Source organism: Callospermophilus lateralis, chromosome 4, assembly GCF_048772815.1.
Source record: "Callospermophilus lateralis isolate mCalLat2 chromosome 4, mCalLat2.hap1, whole genome shotgun sequence".
Lineage (NCBI taxonomy): Eukaryota > Metazoa > Chordata > Mammalia > Rodentia > Sciuridae > Callospermophilus > Callospermophilus lateralis.
The window spans coordinates 110,498,508-110,507,710 of NC_135308.1; the positions used below are offsets into that span (position 1 = coordinate 110,498,508).

Here is a 9,203-nt window from a genome sequence, read left to right on the forward strand (position 1 = left end):
CAGCACCACCCTCATCGCTACCTCCCACTTGGGGGTCGACGTCTTGTTGGACCCGGAAGTGGCTTTGGGTCACGAGGCTTCGCGGAGGCGGTGGGTGAGTCATGCGCGCGCGCGGAGGGGAGTGTGAAGGGGGGAGGGGAGGATAGGGGGGGCGGGGATGATGCAATGTTTGGCAACCGGTGTCTGCGCGCGCACGCGCAGGGGACAACGAGGGTGGTGGGAGGTACGGGGGGTGGGGGAGAGGAGAGAGGGCGGGGCGCCAGCTCACGGCACCCAACGGCTGCAACGGCTCTCAACTGTGGCCGCCCCTAGGCTGCCTTGCGGAGGCTTATCGCATCTTGTCTCCCCCAAGAACTGCCATTCTGTCACCTAGCGTTACCCCCATTTTACCTTCCCATAAGGGACTTCCATTTGCCTTGACCCCTCCCTAGATAATGAGCACTTCGGCCCTTGAACCTTCCTCCTTTGAAAGTTTGCATCCGTCCACCTAGATTGACATCTCGAGTCTTCTTAAAGGGATCTCCTCTTAGCTTCCCAATATTTTCAAAATATGCCGAGGTACTGGAACCTCCTAGGTAGTCCTTTTTCACTTCTCTCAGAAAAGCACCCTTGCCTTGATTCTTGGAGTTTCTGACTAGCCCTGGATATTTCTAGAATTCATGTTCCTAATCTGAACAATTCAATTCTGTTTTCCCCGCTTTCACCCACCCCGCCAATGGTGCTCTGGTACCCTTCATCAAGGATCACGACCCCTCCTTTCCATTGTCCCAGATAACAAGTCCTGTGACTCCCTGCTGAGGAGCTGAGCTGGGGCCTGCCTCCCAGGTGTCTAGGGTCGTGACCTCTACTGTAGAACCTCTCTACCTGGGACGTGCACGCACTTTAGCTCACGACTGCTTTGGACTGGGTTGCCAAAGTCTAATCTCAGTTTCCCCTCGCTTGCCCAGAGATCCTGACGTTCTCATTTGTAAATTAAATATAACGAGTGGCGAAAGTAAAACGAGAGAACTATGCACTTGGAGACAACTTAAAAGTAAAAAGCACCATGTAAAATATTTTTCTTATGCTTTGAAAACAGGCCATGTGGTGGCCTTTTACATATCCTGTCATACCTCATGGGGGCAACCAGAGCTTGTCTAAGGACAACTGTCCCAAGGCCGGTTGCGACTATTTGGTATAGTAGTGACAGGTCTTTGGCCAGGCTGTTCCGTTGCTCTAGACCTCCATTTCCCCTTCTGTAAATGGAGGTGGGGGTTGGTTGGACCAGATGGTCTCTTCTGGCCTAAAGACAGACCAGGTTGTCAGTGACAGGCAGAGGTCATGTGACTTGACAGGCCGAGGTCGTGTTGTGACAAGTTGACCTGGGGAAGGCGGGTCAAGTCCCAGCACACTACTCGGGAAGCCTTTGGGGCGGGGCGGGGCAAGTCGCGACTTTCATCTTTTGGGGCCGGCCCCGCCCGGATCTGGCATTCCTGGCTCCCCAACAAACTGTGGCGTTGGAAGGGGCCCCTCCCCGAGGAAGGCTGGGATTGGCCACCAGTGGCCTGGGAAGAGGCACAGATCCTTCCGCGGACGGCGGTGGGGGGGGGCCGCGTGGGGTGTTTGTTCTCTTGGGGATTAATGGGAGGTTGTGGGGGAGGGGTAGGCGCGCTCCCGCATGCGCACTGCAGCCCCTCCTGTTGGCTCGCTGCTGTCCGCTGGGCGGGGGCCCGGCCCCGCCCCTCTCCCGTCCGGGTAGCGGCGGCGGCGGCGGCGGCTGCGGCGGTGGCGGCGGCAGCGACGGCGGCGGCGGCAGCAGCCTGCGCGGTGCCTTCTGGGAACGGAATCCCCAGGGCTGCCCCTGGCCCCTATGGCGCATGCGCGGGAGGCCGCTCGGTGATCGGCGGCGGCGGCGGCGCTTCCTGCTAGGACCGGCCGGGGCTGTACCGGAGGCTCGGGCTCCACCGACCCTCCTCCCACCCCCTCCCACTCACCCTCTGGGCCGCGACTGCGCAGGGCGGGGCCGGCCGAACCATGGGCCGCGGTGAGTGCGGGGCCCGGCCCCCCCACCCCGCCCCTCCCCCTCCCCTCCCCTCCCCTTTCCTCTCCTGTCTCTACCCTCTGCCCCCTCCGCGTCCTCTCGGCCCCTTTCCCCGGCCCCATCCCTACTCCCCCGCCCTCACCTGCCCTCACTGTTTCTCTCTCTCACAGCCTGACTTCTGCCTTCCTCACCTACCTCCCTCAGCGCTTCGCCCACCCTCCGCCCGCCCTCTCCCCAAGTTCCTTCCTACTTCGAGCGCCTTCCCCTCCTCCCTAAGCTGAAGGAAGCAGTCTGGGTGACAGGGCGCCTTGTTATGAGAGGGAAAGTTTGGAAGCCGTCAGTGTGGGGTGGTAGCGATGGAGAGGTTGGGGAGAATATTTGTAGGTTTGAGGGGCATCCCCACGTATCAGAGGAGAACGTCACTTGGAGCTAATTGGAGGCCAGCGGGACAGGAGGTTCTGGACCCTCATGCCTTAGGCTTGAGGGAGATTCAGGAACCTCTTAAGATCCTGGGAGAAGACAGAGTTGTGATTCTAACCTCTCTCAAACCCCAAATGAACTAGATCAGTGATTGACTGATGATCTAGTATGGGGGATCTTTGCTGGTACCACCCCAGCTGGCAATTGGGCAATTGTCTAGTTAACCTGTGGGGTTACAGTCTACGTTTTATATGATCTTCCTGGGGAGGGAACAGCAGGGGCCAGAAACTGGGAAACTTCCTAGTGGCCTGTCATTATAGGATTTTGCCCACACTCTACACACAAAAGTGTCCCTAATGGGATAAAGGGGCCTGGCCCTTTATATGTCTAGAAATGAGGTTATGATTTTTTGGTCCGTTGGAGTTGAGGCACTGATCCTCTGCCCTGTAGGGACTAGGCTTGAAAAGGATGATCGTGGACTTGGCCAGCAGTTCCCTGAGATCTTTATAGGCATTTACTCACATTATTAAGGATCTTTCCTTGAGAGTGTCTTGGGCTGTGGTGCTCTCAAGTTGGGCAGATTTCTGACAGTCCCTTCTCATTCCTTATGGTTTCAGGTGTGGGCTAAGCTGGCAGCCCCGGCTTTAGACTGGACCCCACAATGTTTGCAGAGATGTTCAGGTAGAGTGTTATGGTAGAGAACTCTTGCTCATTCTCCCTTCCAGCTTTCTGAGGAACTCCCCTTGCCATTGAGACTTCCCTTGAATTTCCTTGGGTCTGCTCACAACCTTTGCCTTATGGGAGTCCTCCCTCTGGTACCTAGCCCAGTTTAATCCTCCTAATGCCCACATGGATGTCTGTGTTATCAGGCACGCGGGAGCTGATTACACACAATGAATGGGGGCAATGAGAGCAGTGGAGCAGACAGAGCTGGGGGCCCTGTGGCCACATCTGTCCCCATCGGCTGGCAGCGCTGTGTACGAGAGGGTGCTGTGCTCTATATCAGGTGTGGATCTTCAAAGTTCTCCAAGACCTATCTGCCTAGTTGCCTGGGTTTTTTTTTCTCCCACCCCTCTTCTCAAAGCTCTTCAGCATCTTTATTCTGTTATTTCTGTTATTTTGTTATTTTCTGTTTTATTCTGTTGTTTCTGAGCTTTTGAATCATTCTCCCTTTTTTTCTTCTCATATCACTTATTTTCTGCCTTTCCTGGGAAAGTCTTTTTTTTAACTTGGGAACTGTCCTTTAGGGAGTTATCTTCGGAGACATTGTCAGCTAACTTGATATTCTCTGATACTGTCCTCTCCCAGCCCAAGTGGCACAGAGCTGTCTTCCTTGGAGCAAACCCGGAGCTACCTCCTCAGTGATGGGACCTGTAAGTGCGGTCTGGAGTGTCCACTCAATGTCCCTAAGGTGAGAGTTGTGAGGGGTTGAATAGAGTACAGGGATAAGCCAAAAGACTTAATGCAAATAACTGACCTTGGTAGCTCTCCTCACGTATTCCATCCCCTCAGGGTTGCTGTCTTTGCCTTCTACTTTACAGGTTTTCAACTTTGACCCTTTGGCCCCGGTGACCCTGGGTGGGGCTGGGGTGGGGCCAGCATCAGAGGAGGACATGACCAAGCTGTGCAACCACCGTAGGAAAGCTGTTGCTATGGCAACTCTGTACCGCAGCATGGAGACCACCTGCTCACACTCTTCTCCTGGTGAGTCTTTTGCTCCTTTACCAAAGACTGAGGAAAACCTAAGGGTGGGGAAGATGCATGGTGGGAGGGGCTCTATGAGAGGTTACACGGAGAAGAATGGAATTAGGTAAGGAGCTGCTTAGTGAGAAGAGCAGGGGAGGTTGGGAACCTGGGGGAGATGGGACTGAAAAATAGAAAATAAAGTTTTTAGAAGGGAAGCTGCAGGCTGACCTTTCATTTCTCTTTTATTGCAGGAGAGGGAGCAAGCCCCCAGATGTTCCACACTGTGTCCCCAGGGCCTCCCTCTACCCGTCCTTCCTGTCGAGTTCCTTCTATAACTCCACTTAATGGGGGTCCTGGCTCCCTTCCCCAAGAGCAACCCTCAGTTCCCCAGGCCTTCCCATCTCTAGCAGGCCCTGGGGGACTCTTCCCACCACCAAGGCTTCCTGATCCAGTTCCTTCTGGGGGCAGCAGCAGCCCCTGTTTTCTCCCAAGGGGCAATGCCCCCTCTCCAGCCCCACCTCCTCCACCTGCTATCAGCCTCAATGCCCCCTCTTACAACTGGGGAACCACTCTCCGATCCAGCCTGGTGCCCTCTGACCTGGGCTCTCCTCCAGCCCCTCATGCCTCTTCCTCACCACCCTCAGACCCTCCTCTCTTCCACTGTAGTGATGCCTTAACACCCCCTCTCCTGCCCCCAAGCAATAATCTCCCTGGCCCCTCTGGCCCCCCTGGCCCTGCTACTCAGCCACCAGTGTCTTCAGCCACTATGCACCTGCCCCTGGTCCTGGGACCCCTTGGAGGGGCCCCCACTGTGGAGGGGCCTGGGGCACCCCCCTTCCTTGCTAGCAGCCTACTCTCTGCAGCGGCCAAGGCACAGCATCCCCCACTACCCACTCCCAGCACTTTACAGGGCCGAAGGCCCCGTGCCCAGGCACCCTCAGCTTCCCACTCATCACCCCGTCCCTCTCAGCGTCGTCCCCGCCGACCCCCAACTGTATTGCGATTGCTTGAAGGGGGTAGTCCTCAAAACCCTAGAAGGAGCCGTCCTCGGGCCCCTGCTCCTGTTCCCCCTCCCTTTCCTATTCCAGAGCCATCCCAACCAATTCTCCCTTCTGTGCTGTCCCTGCTGGGACTCCCCACCCCTGGCCCTTCCCACTCTGATGGAAGCTTTAACCTTTTGGGGTCAGATGCACACCTTCCTCCTCCCCCAACCCTCTCCTCAGGGAGCCCTCCCCAGCCCAGGCACCCCATCCAACCCTCCCTGCCTGGGACCACCAGTGGCAGCCTCAGCAGTGTGCCAGGTGAGTGTTATGGAACCTTTCCTCAGCCTTGGAGGATAGAGGCAGCCAGGGCATTTAAAGTAAAGTTTTAGAGAGCTCTTCAGTGGTTTTCTGGGCTGGGGCAGGGAGGTTGGGTTCTTTGCTGGGAGAAAAGGGCCTCCCTTAAGCTGAATTTCTTTTCTTTTACAGGTGCCCCTGCCCCACCAGCTGCCTCCAAAGCCCCCATAGTCCCTAGCCCTGTGCTTCAAAGCCCATCTGAAGGGCTGGGAATGGGGGCAGGCCCAGCTTGCCCTCTGCCTCCCTTGTCTGGTGGGGAGGCTTTCCCTTTCCCCAGTCCTGAGCAGGGCCTGGCGCTGAGTGGAGCTGGCTTCCCTGGGATGCTGGGGGCCCTGCCTCTCCCTCTGAATCTGGGGCAACCTCCACCTTCTCCATTGCTCAGCCACAGTTTATTTGGCATGCTGGCTGGGGGAGGAGGACAACCTCCCCCTGAACCCCTGCTACCCCCTCCAGGTGGACCTGGCCCCCCTTTAGCCCCAGGCGAGCCTGAAGGGCCTTCCCTTCTGGTAGCTTCCTTGCTTCCACCACCCCCCTCAGACCTTTTGCCACCCCCTTCTGCACCCCCTAGCAACCTCCTTGCCTCTTTCCTGCCCCTGCTGGCCCTGGGCCCCACAGCTGGGGATGGGGAGGGATCTTCAGAGGGAGCTGGAGGTCCAAGTGGGGAACCATTTTCAGGTTTGGGAGACCTCCCCCCCCTGCTTTTCCCTCCCCTTTCAGCCCCCCCTACCCTCATAGCTTTAAATTCCGCGCTGCTGGCTGCCAGTCTGGATCCCCCCTCGGGGACACCCCCCCAGGTGAGGATAGGGGGTGAGTGGGTGGGTAGAACAAGAAATAGAATCAGATGGGCTCTGGGAACCAAAGGCTTTCAGTTTCATACCTGAGTTCTTTCTCAGATGTTTTCGGGGGAGCTTAGTCTGATTGGGGAGAGGATGGCTAGAAGAATGTAATCTATATGTATTAAGCATAGCCTGCCTCACTTGAGCTTCAGTCAGGTTGTGTGTATGAGAAAGTAGTATGTCTGTGAACACTTTACAAATGTTAAGTGCAATAACCATTCTTTCTTAGCCCTGTGTCCTGAGTGCCCCCCAACCTGGACCACCTACCTCCAGTGTCACCATGGCAACTACTGACCCGGGGGCCTCCTCTCTGGGCAAGGCCCCCTCCAACTCAGGGAGACCCCCCCAGCTCCTTAGCCCTCTGCTGAGTGCCAGCCTGCTGGGTGAGTCTGAAGGAGGACTCTTGGTGTGAAAGAGAGCAATAAAAATTAGGAGCAGAGGTTGGATGGATTGGGGAAGAACTTCTCTGACCACTGGGTAAAGCCTGAAGAAAATAGTAGGATCTGCTTAGCCTAATTGGTTTGCCTAGGGAGGGACCCCTGACTATGATCTCTCAACAGGTGACCTGTCTTCACTAACCAGCAGCCCTGGAACCCTCTCCAGCCTGTTGCAGCCTCCTGGTTCTCTTCTCTCTGGCCAGTTGGGGCTGCAGCTCCTCCCTGGGGGGGGAGCTCCTCCACCCCTCTCAGAGGCTTCTAGTCCCCTAGCCTGCCTGCTACAGAGTCTTCAGGTGAGGGCAGGGATGGTATTTGTCAGAAAAATTTTCTAAAACTGGAAATTAAGGGCTGAGTTACGAGTAAGAAGGACTGTATTTGAGACTGAGATCTTATTTTTGCCAGCAGATTCCTCCAGAGCAGCCAGAAGCCCCCTGTCTGCCCCCCGAGAGTCCCACCTCAGCCCTTGAACCAGAGCCTGCCCGGCCTCCCCTCAGTGCCTTAGCCCCACCCCATGGTTCTTCTGACCCCCCAGTCCCTGAGCTGCTCACTGGGAGGGGGTCAGGGAAACGGGGCCGGAGGGGAGGAGGGGGACTTAGGGGCATTAATGGTGAGGCCAGGCCGAGCCGGGGCCGGAAGCCTGGCAGCCGGCGGGAGCCTAGCCGACTGGCCCTCAAATGGGGGACACGTGGTGGCTTCAATGGACAAATGGAACGGTCCCCAAGAAGGACCCACCACTGGCAGCATAATGGGGAACTGGCTGAAGGGGGTGCTGAGCCTAAGGATCCACCCCTTCCTGGGCCCCATTCTGAGGACCTTAAGGTGAGTGCAGTGAGGGAAGTCCCAGCTCAGGGTCTCTGAGGAAAGCCTGGGATCCCCATGCCCTTTTCTCACTTTTCCCATACACACAGTCCATCTTTTCTCAGGTACCCCTGGGGATAGTCAGAAAGTCTCGTCGTGGCCGGAGGAGAAAATACAAGTGAGTGTTAGGCCCACCCCTATATTGGCTTGGCCTTGTTGGGATTACAGAAATGTCCAAATAGTGTCTTGGTTTTCAAAAAGGGCAGATATTTATTTGAATATGAATAAGGATATTATGCCTTTACTATCCAAATGTAGAAAGTTTCCCACCCAACCTTCTGAAATTCACCTGGTGCTTGGGGAGCTGTTCCTGATCATCTGTGCCCCTTATTGCAGCCCTACCCGGAACAGCAATAGCTCCCGCCAGGATATTACCTTGGAACCCAGCCCTACAACCCGAGTAAGTGTGCATTTGGGTAGGTGTGGGTATGGGTAGGAATATGTAAGGGATGAGACAGGAGGAAAGGAGGCTTGAGGGAATGGGGAGAAAATAAAAGACTTCCTTATACCTAGGTGATTGATCACTTCTTTCAACTTCCCCTCTGGTATAGGCGGCTGTCCCTCTGCCTCCCCGGGCCCGCCCTGGCCGTCCTGCCAAAAACAAGAGGAGGAAACTGGCCCCATAGCAGCCATACCTGGAGCTGGATCTGACCCTGATTGGGGAGAGCTGAGTGCTGAGCCTTGGGAGTCCCTGCCAGCCACTTGCACCTGTGGACAGTGGGTGGGGGCACTACTCCCCACTCAGAGCACAAATGCAACCCCTTCCCCTACAATCCCATCCTGAGCCATTGCAGGGGGTAGGGAAGCTCATCCCCTCCCCCCCAAAGCCATGTCACTGAAAAGGCCTGGGGGGGGTAGCATATGACCCTCTCCTCACCAGGCGCTAAGGGGAACACCCCCTTCCCCAGGTCTTTTATTTAAGTTATTTTTGCACAAATGACTCTTTTATATTTAATTCGACTTCATTGCCTCCCTTCTTAAAGCCAGCAGGCTCAGTTTACAAACCTGTGAGCTATTGTTGGCTGCTGCCCTCCTTCCCAGTGAAAGGTACAAAGCAATAAGCATCATGCATCTTCCCCTCATCTCTCCAACACCCCTCTGCCTCTGGCTCAGGTTGCTCAAAGCACAGATCCCCTCTTACCCTTGTCCCCAGGTTTGAAACACATAGCCTCATTTCAAGGTGTAGCCAGGTTCCCTCTACTTTCCTCTGGGATATAAAAAGGGGGTAAAGGGGCAAAGAGAGCCCTCTGGGTCTCTCCTCCCATACACACTACACTGCCCCTTCTCCCCCCCCCCCCCATCAAAATGCTCAGAGACGTTGTGATGATGCGACTGAGGATTATGCAACGTGGTCCAACCGGAGCGGCCAGCATGACCAGCTGTCCAGGGGCTGCCTCCTGCCTTTTCTTTTGTAAAGACAAGACCCTTGGGAGTTTTAATTCTGTTTTGTACTTGCCCTATGGGGCCTCCACTGCTTTTCTATGGGAGACACTCTTAATTTAACAGATGAGAATATTTTGAAACTCTGGCTCTGGCTCTGTACTCATTTTTTTTTTTTTTTTATTTAGTTCTTTGGTAAGAACAGGTTACAACTGAAATCCGTCTTCAG

General features: G+C 55.6%; 1 protein-coding gene across 3 annotated transcripts; it reads left to right on the forward strand.

The window, feature by feature from the left end:
- Positions 1–37: 37 nt before the first annotated feature.
- On the forward strand, positions 38–9,122 carry Mbd6 (methyl-CpG binding domain protein 6). 3 transcript variants are annotated; one of them, XM_076854768.1, is made up of 13 exons: positions 38–94; positions 3,058–3,121; positions 3,310–3,446; positions 3,749–3,851; positions 3,982–4,144; positions 4,378–5,427; positions 5,596–6,257; positions 6,529–6,682; positions 6,860–7,029; positions 7,142–7,555; positions 7,645–7,712; positions 7,931–7,994; positions 8,146–9,122. In XM_076854768.1, the coding sequence occupies exons 3-13, from the start codon at positions 3,334–3,336 to the stop codon at positions 8,218–8,220; spliced, it is 3,036 nt and encodes a 1,011-aa protein (XP_076710883.1). In that variant the 5' UTR covers positions 38–94; positions 3,058–3,121; positions 3,310–3,333; the 3' UTR covers positions 8,221–9,122. The 3 variants fall into 3 exon arrangements, with proteins under 3 accessions (XP_076710883.1, XP_076710882.1, XP_076710884.1); XM_076854767.1 differs by lacking the exon at positions 38–94 and adding an exon at positions 1,760–2,023; XM_076854769.1 differs by lacking the exon at positions 38–94 and adding an exon at positions 1,760–2,023 and having other exon boundaries at positions 7,660–7,712.
- Positions 9,123–9,203: the final 81 nt, after the last annotated feature.

Bases quoted from the DNA above. Each gene is read 5' to 3' on its own strand.
- Mbd6 (XM_076854768.1), top strand. From the start codon at position 3,334: ATGAATGGGGGCAATGAGAGCAGTGGAGCAGACAGAGCTGGGGGCCCT. The intron at 4,145-4,377 runs GTGAGTCTTTTG...CTTTTATTGCAG, and splicing joins CTGCTCACACTCTTCTCCTG to GAGAGGGAGCAAGCCCCCAG. The intron at 7,030-7,141 runs GTGAGGGCAGGG...TTTTGCCAGCAG, and splicing joins GCCTGCTACAGAGTCTTCAG to ATTCCTCCAGAGCAGCCAGA.